Source organism: Xiphophorus couchianus, chromosome 8 (assembly GCF_001444195.1).
Source record: "Xiphophorus couchianus chromosome 8, X_couchianus-1.0, whole genome shotgun sequence".
Classification (NCBI taxonomy): Eukaryota; Metazoa; Chordata; class Actinopteri; order Cyprinodontiformes; family Poeciliidae; genus Xiphophorus; species Xiphophorus couchianus.
Window position 1 is genome coordinate 14,255,685 of NC_040235.1, and position 21,539 is coordinate 14,277,223.

At 38.9% G+C, this 21,539-nt stretch overlaps 2 protein-coding genes across 3 annotated transcripts; both read right to left on the reverse strand.

Annotated features, from left to right (window-relative positions):
• Positions 1 to 60: 60 nt before the first annotated feature.
• LOC114149973 (TBC1 domain family member 10A-like) lies at positions 61 to 9,553 on the reverse strand. 2 transcript variants are annotated; one of them, XM_028026112.1, is made up of 9 exons: positions 9,372 to 9,553; positions 6,593 to 6,692; positions 6,357 to 6,464; positions 5,972 to 6,078; positions 5,247 to 5,361; positions 5,035 to 5,100; positions 3,946 to 4,135; positions 1,934 to 2,088; positions 61 to 1,850 (listed from the first exon to the last, which is right to left on the reverse strand). In XM_028026112.1, the coding sequence occupies exons 1-9, from the start codon at positions 9,551 to 9,553 to the stop codon at positions 1,458 to 1,460; spliced, it is 1,416 nt and encodes a 471-aa protein (XP_027881913.1). In that variant the 3' UTR covers positions 61 to 1,457. The 2 variants fall into 2 exon arrangements, with proteins under 2 accessions (XP_027881913.1, XP_027881914.1); XM_028026113.1 differs by having other exon boundaries at positions 9,357 to 9,456.
• Positions 9,554 to 11,022: 1,469 nt separating this feature from the next.
• On the reverse strand, positions 11,023 to 19,354 carry LOC114149617 (protein phosphatase PTC7 homolog). The gene is made up of 6 exons (XM_028025617.1): positions 18,787 to 19,354; positions 16,270 to 16,449; positions 15,216 to 15,414; positions 14,016 to 14,139; positions 13,804 to 13,933; positions 11,023 to 13,692 (listed from the first exon to the last, which is right to left on the reverse strand). The coding sequence occupies exons 1-6, from the start codon at positions 18,986 to 18,988 to the stop codon at positions 13,634 to 13,636; spliced, it is 894 nt and encodes a 297-aa protein (XP_027881418.1). The 5' UTR covers positions 18,989 to 19,354; the 3' UTR covers positions 11,023 to 13,633.
• Positions 19,355 to 21,539: the final 2,185 nt, after the last annotated feature.

Below are 21,539 nucleotides of genomic sequence, written 5' to 3' on the forward strand. Positions count from 1 at the left end.
AAATTTAAACAAAAAGCTTCACTTTTTCTTGGAGAAAAGAACCACAAAACCACACATAAACACTTTTTAAATTGGTTTGAAATCAACAGATTTTAGTGGCTTGTACAATAAAATTTCAGACATAAGACAATTGATATGTTGGTACATCAACTTTCATCCATTAAAACAGTTTGTTGGACTGGCAAATGTTGATTGCATAAGACTTCATTTGAAACTTCGTCCTTCATTTGACACCATATTATAACAACAATAATGATAATGAGGAACAACACTAACATTTAGCTAATTATAAAAGGTTTATGGCTCACCAGATCAATAGTGACTTTACTGTTGTAGGTTACATATAACAGCTTTTTATCGGTTCTTGTTTTTAAATACAACTTTTTTTTTAAATATATCATTTTAAATTGAAGGAACAGCAAACTTTAAAGAAGCTCTACATTCTCATACATTTGTCCCCTTTTAACAAATTAATGTTAACACTTTGAGAAAACCAAAACCCTCTTCTCAAATATTAAAAAAAATATAAACAACAGATCTTTGGCATACTGACACAAAACACCGCTTGTGATGAACCTTGTTCCTCCTGAATGTGAAGTTTTACCCCAAGAGCTGCCCACTGCTTTGGCTAAAAAAAACCAACAACGTCAGGTCGCCCCCGTGTGGACAAGAAGAGCAATTACTGATTCATAGAACCAGCACATGAAAATGGGCCAAGCAGACATGCTGAAAAGTGTTTGAGTTAGTGTGAATTGCTGAGAGATTGGAAACGTAGTGACTTATCAGGGCAAAACTGAGAAAGAAAAGGTCAGATATTCTAGAAAAAAATTCCTCCCGTTAATTAGGACCTGGGTGTCCAGCCTTAGTCCTCAAGGGCCACACCTGCCTGTTTTAAATGAGTCTCTATCCCAACATGGCTCATTCAAATGGTCCAATTACATTAAAGTATAGAAGAGTTACTCCTAATGAACTATTATTTGATTTATGCGTGTTGAACCAGAGAAAGAACTAAAATACGCAGGATGACCCTTACAAACTGACTTTGGACATGTAGAATGAATGAATACCTCTTACCATGAATTGCCCATTACTGATGTGCATTTCAAAATCATTGCTTCTATAGCTTAAAACCTTGCCCCCTATGCTTATATGGGCAGCAACATTTTAGTATAAAATACATTTAAATACCTGCAAGATCCAAAGAAACCACTTGTCTAAAATTTAAGCAACTTAAAACCAGAAGTTTCCTGGATGCCGTTTGGTCTAGTGAAATGTCTTAGTCTAACACCTAAGACGTCTGTGCTGTGGCTATAAAAAGTAAAAAGCATTTTCCACTGCTGATGCAGGGATTTAATGTTTATCCTGTCACTAAAAACTGTGAAGTAGGACGAGCATTCACGCTGAAACAGGGAGTTGTGGAATGATTCATGCTATAAACTGGTGTAAACCTGGTCTGGTTAAAGGTATGTGTCGTGCTCGGCGCTGCTCAGACTCTCTTTGGACCCCTGGGTGGTCGTGTGTTGAAAGGTTGGGGACGGATCACCGAGATTAATGATCCCGTCTGGTGGGAGGATGGTCGTATGCCCGTTTTCCTTTGCGGCCTTTTTACTTCCCTTCACTTCGTCTTCTGGCGGCGCTTCTGTTTTCGACGCCAAAGGAGACTGAACAATGATGGTAGGTCTCTGTCTCAGCTCCTGCCGGCTCGGAGGCTCGGCAGCCATTATGGCCTTGGCGCCGTGCATCCTCGGAGGGGACTTGCAACTTAGATCTCCGCGACTCTCCTTCCAACGCCGCAGCTGAGCTTGATGTTCCTTCTCAATGTCCTTCTCAGATACCGATAGATCGATGATCTGAAACACAAGAGTAGCGGAGACGTCTCAGATTCAGGAAGACGGCGATCAAACGAGTAAAGGTTACAACAGAGCAACCCTACCTCCAGCACCAGGAAGCCTTCACGTGTGTACTGAGGTTGAATCTTTTTCAACAGCTCCATTGTCTCGTATAAACCTTGGCAGGACTTGACTTTCTCTTGGGTTCCTAACATGCATTTCAGGAGAACCAGGCCCACTCTGAAGAGGATCTTCACTCCTGAGAGCAGAAACACCAATCAAAACACAACATGTAATTACCACTGTAAATGTAGATTGGATAAAACACAAACTGTTACAAAGTATTTTTGGTCTAGTTTCTAGAGAAAATATCTTGGTACTCTTGAAATAAGACAAAAGTAACTGAAAAGTAACTTTACAGCAAGATATAGGAGTTTATTTTAAGTAGATAATTCTTTAATATTAATGAAAAAGTACAAGCTATAAGTGAAATCACCTGACAGTGAAACTACACCGTGTTCCAAATTATTATGCAAGTGATATTTTCTCAGATTTTCTAAATGCAAATGATGGTCAGTATAATTTAAGTCATGAACTATTACAGTATAAATCAAATTGTACTGAACAAATATCTTCATGAGAACATTATTTTTTTCAAAAATAAAAAACTCAAAATGCACTGCTCCAAATTATTATGCACAGCAGATTTTCTAAACATTTTATGGATTATAATTAACTACAAATGGTCATTCTTTGAATGTGCAGCATTAAGTGGTCACATATACTAAAATCAAAAGCTATTTCAATCAAAAACATCTCAACAGACCGAGTAACATGTTAACATGTTACCCCTACTTTAATATCACCTGCACAATTCTTGCATCCATTGAACTTGTGAGTTTATGGATAGTTTCTGCTTGAATTTCTTTGCAGGATGTCAGAATACCTTCCCAGAGCTGCTGTTTTGATATGAACTGCATTCACCCCTCAGATCTTTTGCTTGAGGAAACTCCAAAGGTTCTCAATAGGGTTGAGGTCAGAGGAGGATGGTGACCACACCATGAGTTTCTCCTCTTTTATGCCCATAGCAGCCAATGACACAGTGGTATTCCTTGCAGCATTCATTGTCATGCATGAAGATGATTTTGCTACTGAAGGTACGGCTTTTCTTTTTGAACCATGAAAGAAAGTGATCAGTCAGAAAGTCCACATACTTTGCTGAGGTCAGGTTCAAACGATTATTTTATTTCAAGATGATCATAAAAGCCACGAGATTTTTAAATCAACTCTGTTTTTTGGCTCTTCTCAAATTTAAATCTCAAACTGTTTTAAATAATTTTTGTTCAGTGAACCTTTCAGCTCCGATGTGACCACAGCTTAAATAGCGTTCGCCTGTGTACACAAGGGGGAGCTCTCTTTCTATATAATGGACATGCAACAAAGCATTAGAAATAAAATATCCTAACTGAGATAATAACTTCCTCTCATTAAGTATTCTAGCTAATCCGTGAGTAAAATGGCGCTCTGGGCGGTGAGCCATATCAACCCCAAAAAGATCTTTGTTGTTCTTGTGCAACTGGACTCATGGGATTGCACTTCATGAAATTTCTAATTCTGCAGAAATCTTCTAATCACAACTGAGTCAATGTTTTTAGTTTCAACTGCAGCAAAAGAGGTTGTTTTTCCTGTATCTATTCAGGAAGGTAAAGAAGAAATGTCCATTTTGGTGAAACAATAAGTGGGTGTGGATGACTGACGCTAAATACAGTGACATTTACATACTGCTTTTGAATATTTCTGCATTTCTAAATGTTTGAAAACAAAAACATTTCCCTGAAATCTACAGATTACCTAAAAACTGGAAGTAAAAACAAAATATGCTGAACTTTAGCAAACAATAAAAACCCTTGTCAAACATTATTCAGTGTGTTTGTTTGCTCACTTGTCATTTATTACTAAGACACTAAAAATGCTCAGAGGGCGTGGCAGTAAATTCATCTGTGACTGTTTTCACACAAACAGCCAAAACATTTTCTCTCCCAAGTGTGATATAATTACTGCTACCTAAAGGAAAACAAAACATTACATTTCTTAAATTTTTTTCCCAGGACCTCACCCTCACAGAGGAACATGTCCCAGACCCGCAGCACAGAGGACCAGGGCAGGGTCCGGGAGAAGGCACACATAAACCACTCCGTCATGTACAGGATCGGCTCCAGTTTATGCTTCTTTAAGTGGCGGTGAGCCACGGGAGACACCCGCCGCAGCAGAGCGTACAGGATCTCCCCGTCGAGCTGGATCGCCTCCTGTGGAGAAGACGGGGAACAGCAGTGAGCGGGCGGGGACAACAGATTCCTCTGTCTCTGCCTAATCTGATTGTCTGCTTATCCCTGTCCTTGGCCCAGTCACCACCTTGTGTTATTAGCTTGTTAGCTTATCAGTATCCAGTGAGAGACAAGAGTCACCTGACAAGTCTGACACCCTCTATGGCAGCACATACTGTAGCATAGGAGCATAGCAGAACTCTTTTGAATCTAGTGTTTGTGTCACTGACAAACTCTGACTACAACTTAAAAACATGTAAATCCACAAACTCATGTCTTTGACGGCAAAATGTAATGCTTCAGTTGCTGACTGTGTGTTCTTTGACTACGTATTTTTGTGTTTTTATGACATATAGCACTTTGAAAATAAAATAAAATTGGATTTAATTGTTTTTATTTCTGACATACATGCTTATTGTATGTATCTGTGTATTTCTAGTAATAAGCGATCATCTCTTTGTTAAATCGTAAATTTCCGGCACACTGCAAAAACACAAAATCGCACCAAATATTTAATGACTTGTTTGAAGTAAATAATTCCTTAATATTGATGAAAAACTACTAGTTATTAGTGAAATAATCTGCCAGTGGAACAACACATTTTTACTTATATTAACATATGACAAATGTCTTGTTCTACTGGCAGATTATTTTACTTATTACTATCAATATTAAGGACTTATTGACTTAAAATGAACTCCTATACTGTGCTGAAAAATTAATTGAGAGTTAGTTTAGTTTTATTTCAATTGTACTAAAATATTTGCACAGGAAACGAGACCAGCAGTACTTGGTAAGATTTTGTGTTTTTGCAGTGTGCATAACGATGGACGTGCTTTCAGGTAACGCCCCGGTGTTCCTCGGGTGGCTACATGACATACCAGCCCTGTGCTGTAGTATCCAGGAAGGTATTTTTCACAGATCTGCACAAGTACCCAGAAGGCATCCTAAAACAAACAGAACTGTGAGATCAGTGTCAAATATGAAAACCAAATATGGGTGAAAACCCCCCACACATTAAATAGATTGCTTGTAGATATTTTTGAAAGGAAAAAAAAAAAAACAAGATCTTGAAACATTAGAGGATGTTCACCTCAGCTGGCATGTGCATCAAGAGGACGGCAGCAACGGGAGCCTGAGCCTGACAGTAACCTTCCTCAGGTCGGTGGAGAGTGTAAGCTTTCAGGACGCGAAACAGATCCTGCTGCCTACAGAAAAAAAAACATGGACGATATCATCTTTACAAACATATCCACTCAATTTTCCATATTTCTTCAAGTTACAACCACAAGTTTGGTGCGGTAAAAGTCACATAGTAGGTGCAACAGAAAGTGATCTGGTCAGATCAGACCATAACTGAGCTTCTTAGCTTACAAGTGTGGCAGAAAACTAACAGCACACTTCCCCCTGAACGCACCACCTGCACAGTGAAAGACGGCGGTAGCAGCATGATGCTCTCTGAAGGTTTTCCCACAGTGGAGATAGAGTGGATGGGAATATGGAGAAAATTAAATCCAACTTCCAACAGTTTGATAACCCGAAATAAACTCCTAGCACTACAATGCCGAGGCACTGGTCCAGTCAAAGTAACGACATAAATCCAATAGAGCCCATGGCAAGACTTGAAGATTTCTATTCACAGAATCTTTCCATCCAGCCTGACTGAGAAATCTGCAGCTAAAAGTACAGCAGAAAAAGCTAAACAAATCCACGCCACACTTTTCAGATTCATATATAATCAATCGTATAAAACCTCAATACAAAATACACAGTATTAACACCAATTATAAGGATCATACAGTAAAACAGGCCACTGACCCATGACCTCCTCTGGCTGCAAACATTTCATGAAAAGGAAACTGGCGATGAAGATCCCTCTCAATGACATCAACCCATTTAGGATCTCCTGGCTGAATGTCCAGCTCCTGAAACACAGCGGTTCATGACATGTTAAAACTTTAAACAACCTTTAGTGTTCTTGTAATCAGAAACAAAAAAAATGGAAATGGAGGGTCATAGTCTCATAACTGCAGCAGATCCAGTCAAATGCAAATATTAAGTTCCTGCAAAAGTTTCTCATCATAATGTTGACTTTTCCCGCGCAGAACAGTAAAACCTGACATTGCATGATATAAAACAAAGTGCTTTCAGCTGGGTTGATTAATAAATGTCATAAAAAGGCAAGCATAAATCGTGCACCAACCTCAAACCGGCCCTTGTTTTGCTCCCGTTTTACTTTGGCCCCAGTGAGGTAGAGCCAGGCTCGGCCCCGTAAGGACGGAGGGATCCCCTTTTGACAGCGCTCTTTCACCTTTTATTCAACAAAAACACATCTAATCACTCAAAACTCACACATGAAGACATGAGGAACCCTTTTCTAAAATACACAGAACTAGATTTTCTCATAATGTCTTAACTAGTTCGGTTTACGCAGCGGACCTTATTGTGTTTTTTAGCCATCCACTTGTCCCAGCTGTTCAGCATCTCCAGCCATTTAGCTTCGCGTTGCCTCAGCACCGCAATGGGGACTTCTTCTGCTCTGAGGAGACACAATCCGTACAAACAGCGTTCAGACAAGCTGGCTGCAGCTCCTCTGTCCTCTCCTGTTGCTATATCAGGAGAATCCCGGTCTTCCTCGTACATGCAGGAAACTTTCCTCAGGAATCTGAGCGAGGTGGAGGGAAAACAGGAAGCTGAGGGGAACCTTTCCCCCAACTCAGCTCATCGCAGTCTCATGCACAAAGATATCTCCCTTTGGAGCAGTGCAAATGAAAACCAGCGGCCTCATTCTGATACACACTTACAGCTCTAATCAGAGGTTTACCTAAACTTACATGGATGCTATATAAATTTTAGGTTCTTAATGATTTACCTTAGCTTTTCTTTTGCCAGCTTGTTGAAGAACATTTAACCAAATGTCATTTACTGAGTTCATTTATCAGATTCAGCTCTTCATTGTCCCACATGGGGACATTTATTGCACAATTCAAGGACAGGTAGGACAAAACCAGCAGAATTATCACACTCAATAACAAGGATCATTCTAAAATGTTCCAAACTTGGTCAAAGCTGATTAAAAGGTTTAATTATGTTTGGGACAAGCATCATCTTGACCCTGTTTGGGTCCATTATGAATATAAACTAGTGTTGGTAAACAAAACATCTAAGATACTTGCTCCATAGTTATACTGAATGTTAAGAAAGTACAAAAAAAAAAAATTAAATATATGAAAATACTTGGTGTATGTAAAGTTCCGATCAGGATCCTAAAATCATCTACAAGGTATTACATTCTATCCTTAATATTCTTAATAATATATATATTTTTTTTGTTTTAAAAACAAATAAGAAGTGCTGAATGTTGTGTTGCCTATGACAGACCAGACTGCCAAGTCTGACTTATTGTTGATTCAGTTTAAAAGCACAGTTTTAAGCTACAATTGTATTTTCGGTGAAGCCTGAAACCAGATTAAAAAAATGCTGAGATGCAACGAAGCTCCAAATGTCAACTTTCAAGAGAAGACTGTTTCATTTGAATCTGAAAAGCTTCTAATAATTATTGCTCTTGTGACTTTAAAAAGAGGGATGTCTGAAATGAAGCAGTCAAAAGGTTTCAGAATAAAAGGACTCATGTAGAATACAGATGTCTGGAAAGCTTTGCAGCTCACATTAGTTTGCCTTCACACTGAGGGAGAGAGCTTGAATGATGCATAGATGAACAATAACCAAGTGAAAGGGAAATACAACACCCTGAGCGACACTGTAATTATTCTCTATTGTTTGCATGAACATGCAGAGGGAGGATCTCCCACAATGTTCAACCTACAGATATAATCTCACTTCCTGTCCTTCTTTAGGCCATTATGATACAGATTTGTGCATCTTCCATTTGCTATCCAGAAACACAGGAGTAATATAAAAATAAACTAGTTTACACATAATGTTTTTGATTTTTCTCTTCCTATAATTTATTTAAAAAATATACATATTTAAGAAACAAAACTTGTTCAGTAAATAAATGGGGAAATGCTGTCTTTTGGAGTTTTTAAGCCAAGCTTTGGAAGGTCATCACAAATGTAAAAATCCATTCAATATCAAAATAGAAATCCAGACTGCTTCTACAAACATGAATGAACTCTATTGTTGGGTCACGACAGACGCATTAGGACATTTTCTTTATATTAAGCATGCCACGGTCAACTCTTAATGATATTATAAAAGTGGAACCGTTTGGGATCCGCTGTAAGTTAGCCATTAGCTCTCAGACCATCAGTGTTTTGCAACCCTGATCCCCGAGGCTCACTGACCTGCATGTTTTAGATGTTTTCTTGCTTCCACACACCTGATTTCAGTAGACAACTGTTTAACAGGCTTTTGCTGAACTGCATTCATCTGAGTCAGGTGTGTGAAAGCAGGGAAACATCTTAAACATGCAGGGCAGTGTGCCTGGAGGAGCAGAGCTGAAAACACTACTACATGACCAGATGTAATGAAAAGTCCAGCGTGGCTGAAAGCATGCTTGGCAATCCAATGGTCAGGTTTGGTATTTGCTCTGAAAATGGCACATGATTGACTGAAATGTGTTAACTGGAAAGTTTGGTGCAAAATGTAGTACCTGTCTTTCAGGAATTGGATGAAAAATGAAACCCTAAAGCATACAATGCCATTTTGGACAATAACTTCTTCCACTGTTGCAAAAATATTTAGTGATGGCTCATTTCTGTCCCAACGTGGCTGTGCACTAATGCTCAAAGAATGGTCAATAAAAACAATGGATGACTGGACGAACCTGATTCATATGCACACAGTCTAGAAGTAAACGATGACGAAACACCTAAGAATTAATCAAGAGTGAAGCCTGGCCTTCTCATCCAGCATCACTGTCTGACCTAACAAATGTATTTCTGGAAGGATGTAGTAAAGATGTCTAATAAATGGTCTCCTAAATTATATGGAAATTCATTATAGCATAAGTAGGAGGACATACATCACATTAACCCAGATGTATTAAGAACTTTGGGACTCTAGTTGTTGTAGCCAAATGGAATATAATCTTTTAAAACATGAAATTAAGATGGGCTACATATCAGTTTAAATAATACCATTGTGTTTTTCGAGGAAAAATATTCCCACCAGGGGAAATGATTTTTTTTTTTAGCTTCCTCATTCAATAATCAAACTGAAAGTTGGCTGTCAGTCGTACTGAAATGTTGCTCACAGTTCTCCGGCGGACTGCTGGGCTCCTCCGGTAAACCCGTACTTATCCACCTGCGTCTGTTCGGGGATGGAGCCGTTCACCTCCGGGTCCGGTCCATTCGAGCTGCTCTTCCCATTACTGTCCGTCAGCTTCTGTGTGTTGCCCTGAAGTTCCAGTCCATTTCTCTGCTCCGTTTTTGCCATTTAGACGGCATTTACTTCAGTAAAAGCAAGGCGGTCTAGAGAGTGATCTCAAAACTTAAGCATGTAAGTTTAAAGCTCTCCATGCAGACGCCCACTGGGTTAGCTAACTGCTACAGGACAAAGCTAGCTCGAAGACTAGCTGGTCAACACCTGAACAAACTGTTGAGAGGTTATTTTCTTTGCTAAATCTCCGTTTTTGAGTCCAAAATGAACGTTACAGGTACACAAACCATGTGGATAAATCCCCAGAGCCTAAATCCAACGACCAGCTCCAAAAAAAGAGGTTAAGTTAGCTCGATTATTTGTAATACTAACGCCTAAGGTAACATGCTATTATCATAGTGTTGTCAGCTGACCCTGTGTTCTGAGTCTCACTGCTGTCAGAAAGAATGTAGGTTAGCTTTAGGCTACAAGGAAGAGAAACTGGCTGCCTGGAGCAAGTTAGTAAACAAAACATGCACGGCATCCAGTTGCTCTCGCCTGCCACCTACTGGTGAAGCACGAATATTACAACACATTAATTCACTGTCCTTTTACTGACTAAAGATATCAAGTCTGAAATTGTAATTTCTTTCATAATCATATTATACTATTGATATTTTTTTTTCAGTATGTACTGTTTTATTTACAGTAAACTGTGCAAGTTGGTAGATAGTGGTACTATGCTTACACTAAAATAATTATAGTAAGTTCAAAGTCTAAGTTTACATATTACAGAACTATTATCACAAACCATAAGCTGTAAGTTCTCAAAATCTTATTACAAAAAGTTACAGGAAAAGACCGGTAGGGTTCAGGTCAGCAACTTGTAAGTCCAAGACGTACTGTCTAAACTCCTGAAGGTTACTTGGAAGTAACCTATAAAGCCCAGGTAATTAACCTATGACCTCCAGTCAAATCACTGGAAGTATCACTATGTTTTATAAAGTTCCTTGCAAGTTCCCAAAAGTTATAAAGACCCAGGAAAGTTTTTTAAAAGTAATTGCTGAGCCCAAAAAGAGTTGCTGTAGGTTTATAAAAGTAAATCTTGAGTTTTGACATTATTGAATGTAGTGAAATAAAAGACTAAACAAAGTTATGTAGAAACAAAAAATAAATTTAAAATAAAAGCAAACCAAACAAAATCTTAATCTGATTACCTGATTTGAGTGAAGCATCTTTTTCAAGATGTCATTTTGGAAACATTTTTAAATGGGTGTTAAATTACATTTTTATTTATTCTACCCAATAATAAGAAAATATAAATTAAACATAAAACTGTTAATTATTCTGGCATTTAGCAAACAAAGATAATTTTGGTAATCCTAATAATAATCAGAAAGAATTTAGTCTGATCCATTGTCAGTGAGAAAAATAGTTGTGCTTAAATAGTGCATGTAAATATCTCCTAATCCCTGTACTATACTTGTGCTGGTTGAAGAATATGTCCTGAATATGTTCAAACAATGTCCTTTAGAAAAACAACACAATTTTAGTATAAATACTAGATTCTTTATTTAAATATTGTACATATTTTAAAACATACCAGTATTTACATAAATTAGACCTGCAATATTACACTGTAGACCTCTAGGCATATCGGTCACACTCAGGCTAGAAAGAAGACAATCATACCATCAGACTGCAGAAGCACCTTGAGAACGGTTTAACGTGAGATAAAGACAAGAGGCAGAAAGGGAGGGCGGGGACACTTCATTTACATCAAACACTGGGGCAAAAAAGACGCCAGCAGACACAAGACAAGCTCACAATGACAGGAAAGGCCTCTTGATTTACAGGTCTGGCATTTAAGGCTGAAACTGTGCTCACCCTTCTTTATGTGAAAAGAGTAAAATGGTGCTGGCAGCAGAAGAAATACAAAAGAACTGGGCAGACAGCAGGAAAGTGATATTCAGATAACCTGTCTTGTCTCGACAAAAGAGGATCGGTTAGATCCAGACGATGAAATTTGATCATGCATGACATAAACATTTTTAATTGTTCTACTGCTCCCTTAAATAACACAATCTGATTAATGTTTAATGCATAGCACACAAAAGAATCAGCTGTAACTGTACCGGCAGAGTACCAATATTATGACCCCCAGTTCTTACAGTGGGTCTTATCGGGCAATATGGCTTTCCTTTTTTTGGTTGCTTGTGTTGTGCTTACAGCTATCCAGACACTTCAAACACGCTAAGCCTGCAACGAATATGAGACAACGGTAACACACTAAACGTCACTACCAACGTCGCTGCTCGCTGCGCACGGATAACTTACAGTATTGCTGTATGAACAAAGCATGATAACATACATAAAGAAAGTGGGTCTTTGGTGCACATGCTTTAAAACTGACCACTAAAGATTTTGTTGAGGAGTTTGATTGAGGTCCTAAAGTAGAAACTTGAATGGAGAGTGCAATCTGTGTTTTGTTTTTATAAGTCCAGTGTATGCATTTATTCCCATGCATATGCCCTGTTTTGCCTTAATGTGAAGACTGCGGAGTGAGAAGAGAGAAAAATATTCTGTCCTATTATAAGAAAAGTATTGAGGGCTTTACTGCTTTTGAGTAACGTTGCGGCTTCTCATCTGACCCTCAGTGATTTGACTGAATGATAAAGCCAATTGCATGTATGTAAATGTAGATATGAGCTAAAAATGTATTTAAGACAGATGATAAAATTAGACCAAAACAAAAGAAAAAACAGCAAACATGTTAAAACATGTATTTGTATGTTTTAAATATTTTTCAGACAAAATAATGCTAAAAAAAATATTTTTTCTTTCAATTTACTCCTGACCCATCATTGCAACTGCAGCATTCCCAGCTGCTATGAGATAAATATCAACATTCAAGACTTCTCACACATACCACACTCATATTTTAACATCACTCCAACCACTCAGTGGATGAAAAGAGTCGGCAAGCCGTTTATGTATATCAAAATATCCTTGATGTGCAGCAATAGGTCTACTATTTATTTATTTTGTGTTACTTGTTCAGCATTTGGCTGTTTTTTAAAGTTTCCGGTCTTAACATTACGACAGATTTTGCCCCCAGTTGGCAAAAATAGTTAATAGTTTTACGTTTTCCTGAACTACTGCTGTAAATTAATCCAGTGTGAGCAAATTAAGATTGCTCTCAAGCATAATAGATGAAATACATAAACTGCTTGCCGCACTGATAATCCTTGCAAATATTTTGTTCATTTCAGCAAGTGTGGAATTAATTAAATTAAATACAAGATTATCATCCAGGCAAAGAAATGTGTTCATGAATGATTTTATATCCCACACGAGTTACCACAAAGTTTATCATTCAAATGACAACAAAAATATAATCCTAGAAAAAACCAAAATATTTACAACCCACCAGGATGTGCGCATCAGCAGCTCCCTCGGCTAAGTGACAACACCGGATTAACCTTACCGCAACATTTTAACAAGCGTTACACTTTCGCTTTACAGGTTTCTCAGACATTCCCAAACCAGAGGCATCAAACAGCAACTCCCAAATCGTACTCCTCAACAACACTTATTTCCCACATAAGCATCCTCAAAATAATATATGTGCTTACTTTAACAGAACATGGGAGCAAATAACAATGTAATGAAAGATGGACAGGGAGGTTCAATGACCGTCTCCATCTCTACTCTCACAATACATCCGAATACATGGCTTACTCCTTAATAATGTCACATTTTTTGAAACATAAGGGCTGCTGTTAAGAAAAACAAACCCCTGTCTGTTCTGCTTCAATCCCCAACAGTTTGTCCGATGACAAACTGCTGGGGATGACAAACCCGTGTCTCACACACTCCCCCGTGTGTGAGACACGGGGAGTGATCTCAGCTCTTGCTGCATCATGATCAACATGAATATACCCTAGCTGCCTGCTGCCCGTACGCCACTCAAGCACCAAATTAAAACAGCGGAAGAAAGGAAAAAGAAGCAAACGTGGAGTTCGGCTACGCTGTAAGGAGTGTGAGTCGTGTGGGTGGGCCTCCCCCCCCCGTCAGCCTGCAGGGCATGTTGGGAAGGCTGCAGGTGGAAGACTCAGGCAGGCGGCAAAGAAGGATCAATCCCAGAGTAGCACATTTTCAGTCTGTATACTCAGCCACTATAGACAACAGCACCGTTATATCATCTGGTTTTCCTCCTGCAAAAAAAGTGAACACGTTTTAGTTCAGAGTCCTTTAAAACACTCTTAGTTTTGTTTTACACCCTTTATTAACTTGTGCGCTACATGTGCTGTAATTAATGTCCTCACCTCTTACATTCAGACCATTGTCACAGGCAAACTGTGCAAAAGGAGACATATAATTTGGATCGTAAGCAAGGTCGTGAGCTTGCTTAGCGATACTTTGTGCAGTCTGCAGTACGCTGTCGTAGTTTGAAGTCTGAAAACGAGAAATGTAGAATCATTAAAATGTGCAGCGTTTTTACTGTGCTTAAAAAAAAAATGTCTTCCAGAAGTGACACCTTGAGTTTTTTTAACTCCTGAAGAATCATGTAGTCTGGCATGTTGTCAAAGAGGCCGTCTGTGGCTGTCAAGATGATGTCACCGAGCTGCACGTCGAAAGATGAGCTGTCGGCTGCTTCAGGACTGGAACACAACAAAAAAAAAAAAGGGGGACAAATAATGTAAAGCGGTAATATTGATAAAATGATAATAGAGCATTTGGAGTTACTCCCAACACTTATTTAATATGGTTTCTAAAGAAGAAGTACCCTGACCCGAGAGTCTATGCAAGAAGTAGTGGGGCTCCTGCTCACCGACACCATAAAAAGGGGTCAGGTTTTATATCCTAACAACACAAGGTACATGGAAGCTATCTAAAGACTCAGGTAATGACACGCTGCAGCTATAAATCTACATTAAAATATGTTTAAAACCATTAAGTGCAGTGCCTTGCAAAAGTATTCATCCACCATTCCTACACGTTATGTTATAACCACAATCTTCTACAAATTTTGGAGTATTTAACGTGACAAGCAGCATAGTTGCACAAATAAAGTTCTGAAAAGTGACAAGTGCGTTGCAGACCAAAACTTTGTAATCTTTGAGTGTGTCTCTAAAAGCTTTGCACATCTAAAAGCTAAAGTTTCTGTCCATTCTTCTGTGCATAATGGCTCAAACTCTATCAGATTGGAAGACAATCCTCTGCCAAATCCTTCATCTTTGACTGAGCCGTTGCAAGGCAATGATTTGCTCTAGAGTCCACTTCACACTGGAAGGTGAACCTCGTCTCCTCCTCTAACTTATACTCTTCCAACCTGTCAGCTGAGATGGACGGCCATCTCTGAGGAGTTTTCCTGTTGTACTGCAGCCTTTCCATTTTTTTGCGATTGCTTGAACAATGATTTTTAAGAGGCAAAATGTTTGGGGTATTGTTTTACAATCCAACACCAGTTTGACCTTTTCACCTTTTAAGGGTGAAGATAAACACGAGAAACGTTGCACTGCAGAGAGGTTCTTGGTAGTTAGTAATTTAGGATTTTTTGTTATAATGGCTCTCTGTTACATTTCACCTACTACTGAACTTCAAAAGGATTACTGAGGAATAAATGAAGAGTCAATTTGAGAATTAAACTGTCACATTTAAGCTGCAAAAGATGGAGAGAGGCAGACTAAAAATTGCTTTGTATGAGACTTTTAATGTAAAACGCCGATCTACCAACCTGTCACTGAGCACAACTCCCTCTGCTCCCGGGGGAGCGATGGACAGCTGGAAAGGTGTGTTAAAATAGTGCTGCTGCTCATCTGAACGATGGACCACCTCTCCTCCACGCACCACAAGGAAGCCCGAGTCTCCAAGGTTACACGTGTGAAGCTGGTGACTCCGTCGATCCAGAACAACAATGCAGGCTGTACTGCTTCCTATAAACACAGGAATAAGACAATCATAAGGTTGGAAGCATGAAAACCGAACAAGCTGTTGTAAATGAACATTGGATAAAAATATTCAAGGTTGTGAATCAAATCAAATTGGATTCTTCTATTAAGTTACTGTAATTGTGTTGAATGGTACTATTATTATTGGGTAAAATGGAGACAAAAACAAGGTCACAGACTGTGCTTTCCTCTCCCAGATCACACTAACCTTGAGCCTTGAGCAAAGAGGGTCGAGTACTAACCTTGTCACAGGTTCCTAAAATATAATTAGAGTCTTTGGCAAATGTCACAGCAGCCATTGGACGCCCACACTGGCCCGAAATACTGAGCCTCAAAAGAAATGTGACCTTGGTCACATGTTTGCCTTGACCCTGCATTTAAAATCTTTACAACCACTCAGTCTTATCAGTTACAGATGGATATGTGACCTATTTAGACCCTGGCAAGTGGAAACTATACAAACTTTGTAATTTCAGTCCCCCAAGCACCACAGAGGGTCAAAAAAATAGCCATTTAAATTATTTAAATGTAGGCATAAGACAAGAAACAAAATGACAGAAAAAGAAGATCACAAGCTAAAAATCTAATCTAGAAAATATCTGTTAAAAACAGATATCTGCTAAAAGTTAGTGTTGCTATTCCTCCAACCTTTAGAGGAATATAGCAAGTTAAATTCAACTGTTTAAAGTAAAATGCTATGCAGACCTCTCAGCAGCACTGCTACAGTCTGACTCATACTGCAGCTATTTAAGTATAGCTTCAGCACAGCTCACGCCACAGATTACTGGACGACTCCCTGTTGTACCGACTGTTCAGATGTTTCTGAATGCGAATACTCACCTAGCAGTGGAACCTTGTTCTGTAGCAGCTCATAATAGCCAGAGGTGAGAATCCCCACTGGATTAGAGGGAGTGAAGCGTCCCTCCTTCACCAATCGCTCACACGTTTTCATCAAGGTGGCAGAGAATTGAGAAGGGTCAACACCGTAATCACGCCAACCGCCTACACCATCTGCAACACCTATAAGACAGAAAAATATATATAATTACAAAAATCTGAACATGTGTTCGTTTATGCTGGAAATTAAGTCAGAAAATATGCCTTTACCAGGCTTCCTTATATTCATATTCCCTTAACTGGCTGACATCTTGTTATTGTACAAGCACAACTTTAATTTTTTTTATTTGGATTTTATCGCTAGACCAGGTCAAACTTGTGTATTACTGTAAGGTTAAAAGAAGTGATGCATAGTTTTCAAAAATATCTAACAAGAATCTACCTCTCTTAATCAGAACTGTGCAGAACAACCTTTCTGCAAGTTGCTTAGATTATGTCTCTAAAATCTTAAGTCCAGAGGTGGAACGTTTTATCCACTCCTTTGCAAAACAGCTTCAGCTCGTTAGATTAGATGGGGAGTGTCTGAACAGCAACTTTTATGACTGAACTACAAACTAAATCGTTCCATCGTCGCTCTGGGAGTAAGTAGATGTTTTCCTGCTAAAAAGTCAAACATTACAACAGTTTCTACTGTCTAGAAAGTATATATATAGTTGTCCTATATTTAGCTTCATCCATCCAGAAATCAACTCAGAGAACAGCTGTATTCATACTGAGATTAAAATAGACAAGTGGGCTCTAACTAATTAGGTGAAGAGGTCCCCCCTTGGTTCAGCATGTATATATATTTTTTTACATTGAGCATATCTAAGACATTTGAAGGAAAACGCACCATGTGAAACTGAAATCCTTCAGGCACAATTCAACTTGACACCACTATTGACTGACTTTTGCAAAACAGCCAATCCAGAAATCACCATTCATTCTCCTTGGTGCTGACTGGATGTACCACAATGAGTCGAAATAAGGAAGATTGTGGATATTAGCTTCTGTGGTAATTCAAGGTTGGATTCAACTGTGTATTAATGCCTATTAAAGTGTATTTGATGTTTGAGCTATTAAAACAGGCAGTTAAAACGCAATTTTAGAAAGGGTTTCAAGTATTCAGTGAATTTAGCCATTTGCAGAAGCTTGTGATTCCTAACTCACACATGATTATCGGGCTTCACTGTACTTGATTTTATTTCGGAGTTTCACAGTAAAAGGAACAAAATGCATAAAAATGTAATCTCCTTAATCTTTACACTTATACCCTACTTTCTGTTGGCCTGTTACACCACACCTCCAAAAAAAAAAAACTAGATGGAACACATTTTCTCTAATTTCTCTTGCACAAGTATTAGCAACTGTTTTATTTATCATCATCATTGTACTTGTTTCAATTATGAAAGCAAAACTAAGCTAGAATGCGGGTTTCCCCTAAAATTCACTCACTGTTAGCGAGGACAGAAAACAAAGCTGCCACAGCAAAACAACTCACATTACCCACCTCTAGTTTTGCACATAATCTGATTAGCTTTTTCGCAGTACTACTGAAGTCTATAATTACACGACTGCACATAGAGGTGGGGAGAGTAATCAAAAACTGTATTCAAGCAAGAGCAGCACGTAAGTAAAATGTAGCCATTAAAAAATAACTCAAAAGTAAAAAAGTATTTTTCAAACTTTACTCAATTGTAGCAATACTTCATAATAATATTTCTCAAGTAGAACTTAAACGTTTGCTGTAAAAAAATACTCCTAGAAGTATTCTGTTTTTTTTCTAAAAAGTTACTAAAGTAAATGCATCTTTACAAACGTAAATAGTTCCTGCCCATCCCTGACTGCACATTTAAACCACGTGGTCTGTGCAGTATTCCGCTTGTGTTTACCCTCGTGCCGGTGAGGACAAAAAGCATTGAGCAGCGGTAGCAAGCTGCTGCTAGCAATATGGCTGCCTCCACGCTCAACCATTCTGACCTCTGCAAGACATTGTAGTGCTCAGTCCGATGCTTTTTTAATTGAGCACTTTGCAGTCATGTTTAGGCGAAATGAAGTTTATTTTAATCCCCCGACATTATGTATTCAATCCTCAGCTTTATCGCTGTGCAGCCATGGTGGATCTAATCTAGGTGAAAGGTCAGTTGGTGTTTTGAAGATAAAAGATACACACAAGTAGAACATAACTGGGCTCCGTTATACATATATATATATATATATATATATATATATATATATATATATATATATATGACATCAGGTAATAAGTGCATTCCAATATGCTACATTTTGCTAGCTAGACACGAGATGAATTTGTCAAGTTCCTACAAAAGCTGCAGGGGGCAGATAGAGTGGGGGCTGTTTTGTTTTCATCCGAGTGGTCCAGCCCGCACACGTGCGGGCTGGACCACTGAAGGTCACCCGATCTCAAGTCGTGAGACGACACCTATTTGACGGAGCTTTCCATGCCGGTGACCTTACCCAAAACATCAGCGGTCCTGTGTCGCGCTATGAAGCAGGCGTCATCACCGTAGCACATCCCTTTCTTCAGGATCCCTTTACGAAAGTCTTTACCAAAGCCATAACTGGCGGTGATCAGGCTGTAGTCCCGACCGTCTGTCTGAGAGAGTCCGCCCAGGACAGCCCTGGCTACCAGTCTGCCATAAGACAATACAGATAACATCCCCCAGCAAGGAGAATCTCTGTCCTGATTAGAGGCCGAACACGCTGTTCCCTTCTTTCTCTCTCCAACCAGCCCGACCACCTGCCTGCGAGTCCTCTGATCACCGGCCGTCCGTGCTCAACCGTCCATTAGCCTCCAATAGGCCCCACCGCTGTGAAAATAAAGTAGCCGCGGCTGATTCTCCGGACTGTCACCCTTCGACCTGGCTGCTTAGCGTGCTGTTTATGTCTCCGGCGTGCCGTTCTCGCTCACTGCAGTTCCTCCACTGGGCTCTCTCCTCACCGACATGTTGCTACCGGACACAAAGCTACGAGAACATACGGGTCTCTGACCATTTACAACCGCGGCGGCGGGGTGAGTCACAGCTGCGTGCCTACGGTTGGCTCCTCCCAATACGCATGCGCCGCAGAGGAGAGGAAAGAGCAAAGATCCAAGGGCAGAGAAAACGTCGTGCTTGCAGTCATATTTAGGCGTAATTTTTTTCAAAATTTGCAAGAAATTATATTCGGTGGATTGCTAAAAAATATAAAAAATAGTAAATTAGCTCCAGGATTCCGCTAATTTCTGATAGGAAATGAAAGAGGCATGAAATTTGTGTTTATAATAAACATATTTGTCCATAGATTAATTTTTACCTTTTGAATCCAACATATACATTTTCGATTCAAGAAACCAACAAACTTGTTTATTTCTAAATCCATTGTCTCCCCCTAGTGGACTATGGTTTCTTGCTGATTAATTGAGTTGGGAGTGATCTTGTTGTTGTTCTAGCTATGGCTTCTTTAATTCTCACACGCGCAAATTTTCATACTGTGAATGTAAATACATGAGAGTAAAAAACACCTGGCAGCAGGCCGGCGAGTTGTAGAAAACAAAACACCAAAAGGTGCAGAACAAAATCACTAAAGTACCACAAAGACAGAGGTTTGAATGGATCTAAAAAGTGTACACACTCCTTGCTACGGAAGAGGATTAGTACGGAGCCCTCTAGGGGACATGGGGAATTTTTTTTCTTTTGCGTTCCCTCGCAATACTTTTGCGTGGAAAAAATGAATCGATTTTCAATCAGTGTTTTGCACCAAACAGTTAATAATAATAAACAAGTTTTCACTGAGTCTCTTTAAAAGCCATATGAATGAAATAAGTAATTATTGATATGACAGGAGCAGCGGCTTTGACACTTAGGTGTGTCGACGTGGGAGTGACGTCACCAGGTGTGAATGGAAGGATACTGGCTTTGTGTGTATTAGGAAGCGGTGAGCGGGGCGGTCAGTCCTTGCAAAGTTTGGAACCTGATCATCAAAATGGAATAAATCGATAATTGTGACACAAAGAAAAGGTTTGGAGTTGATTGATACACGGACAGATGAGATTCCCCGAGTAAACCCAGGGCGGCCCTTTACCATCATTAGTTTGTCGTGTTTTTAATAATAAAAACTTGTTAACAGTAAAAACTGTTTGGTGCAAAACACATTGAAAATCGATTTTTTTTACTGCATGTTTATGTCTGTTAAGGCTAAGATGGAGCGGCACTGAAAGCAGCTCTTTAAACCATTTTTATTTCTTTCCTACTTACGGAAGGTTTCTGTTTATATCGTAGGTTTGTGGTGCCTTTCTATCCTAAAGAAAGATATAAAACTTCAGATATTTCACCAAAAGATTCTAACATTCATGGAAAAACCTCACATAACCTTATATTAAAGCAGAAAATACGGCGCCCACCGTAAGAAAGGCTTGCAGTATTCAATTATGCTGCATAACTGATCAGTACAGTATTGCGAGGTAACGCAAAAGTATTGCGAGGGAACGCAAAAGAAAAAAAATTCCCCATGTCCCCTAGAGGGCTCCGTACCGTACAAAACAAACTGATAACATATAAACAATAAAAAATGTGCACAGTTCCAGTTGTCCAAGTGTGTATATAACATAAGACTTAGAGGAAGCTTCTTTAGATTTTATAGCAGCCTATCAATATCCCCATCCTGACGTTGCCATTTTTGCAAACTCACCACATCCTAGAGATTGTGAGAGCATCTCTTGTCCAAAGTCTACTTCAGATTTTCTGTCAGATCCAGTTCTGTACTCCCATGCCAAAACACTTAACTTTTTATTCCTGCAGATTTGGATCTGGGGTGTTTGAAAATCCTCAAAAAACTTTTGGAAACAAGGTAAAAACTAGTCTGTCTATAAGGTTGTGAAATTCCAATAAAGATTTTACACTGATTAATGAGAAGAATATATATTTTTTAAATTAAGATGTAAATAAAACAGATGGATGGTTTGAGAGATGTCAGTGTAATTTCCTATCAGAAAGAAATCTCCTGGTTGGAGGAATTTTATTTGTAATAAATTATAATTTTTAATAATAATTATAAAAATGTAATAATAAATTATATTTATTATTACATCTGGGCACACAGCCAAATTATACGTGTGTGCCCAGATTTATATGTGTGCCCAGATTTTCGCATGTCGTCACTGCTATTCTAGCGATGTATCTTTGAGGATGAGCTGCAAGTTTTTATTGATTTTATTTTTATTTTTTTAATAA

What these genes read in the sequence shown, in the direction of transcription:
- LOC114149973 (XM_028026112.1), bottom strand. Translation starts at nt 9,553, where the DNA reads ATGGCAAAAACGGAGCAGAGAAATGGACTGGAACTTCAGGGCAACACA. An exon ending in GGACATGTTCCTCTGTGAGG is followed by an intron (nt 2,089 to 3,945) that starts GTGAGGTCCTGG and finishes TTCTGCTCTCAG; the next exon opens with GAGTGAAGATCCTCTTCAGA. An exon ending in AAGGCTTCCTGGTGCTGGAG is followed by an intron (nt 1,851 to 1,933) that starts GTAGGGTTGCTC and finishes CTTGTGTTTCAG; the next exon opens with ATCATCGATCTATCGGTATC.
- LOC114149617 (XM_028025617.1), bottom strand. Translation starts at nt 18,988, where the DNA reads ATGTTATCTGTATTGTCTTATGGCAGACTGGTAGCCAGGGCTGTCCTG. An exon ending in AGGAGTTAAAAAAACTCAAG is followed by an intron (nt 13,934 to 14,015) that starts GTGTCACTTCTG and finishes TCTCGTTTTCAG; the next exon opens with ACTTCAAACTACGACAGCGT. An exon ending in CAATGGTCTGAATGTAAGAG is followed by an intron (nt 13,693 to 13,803) that starts GTGAGGACATTA and finishes CTTTTTTTGCAG; the next exon opens with GAGGAAAACCAGATGATATA.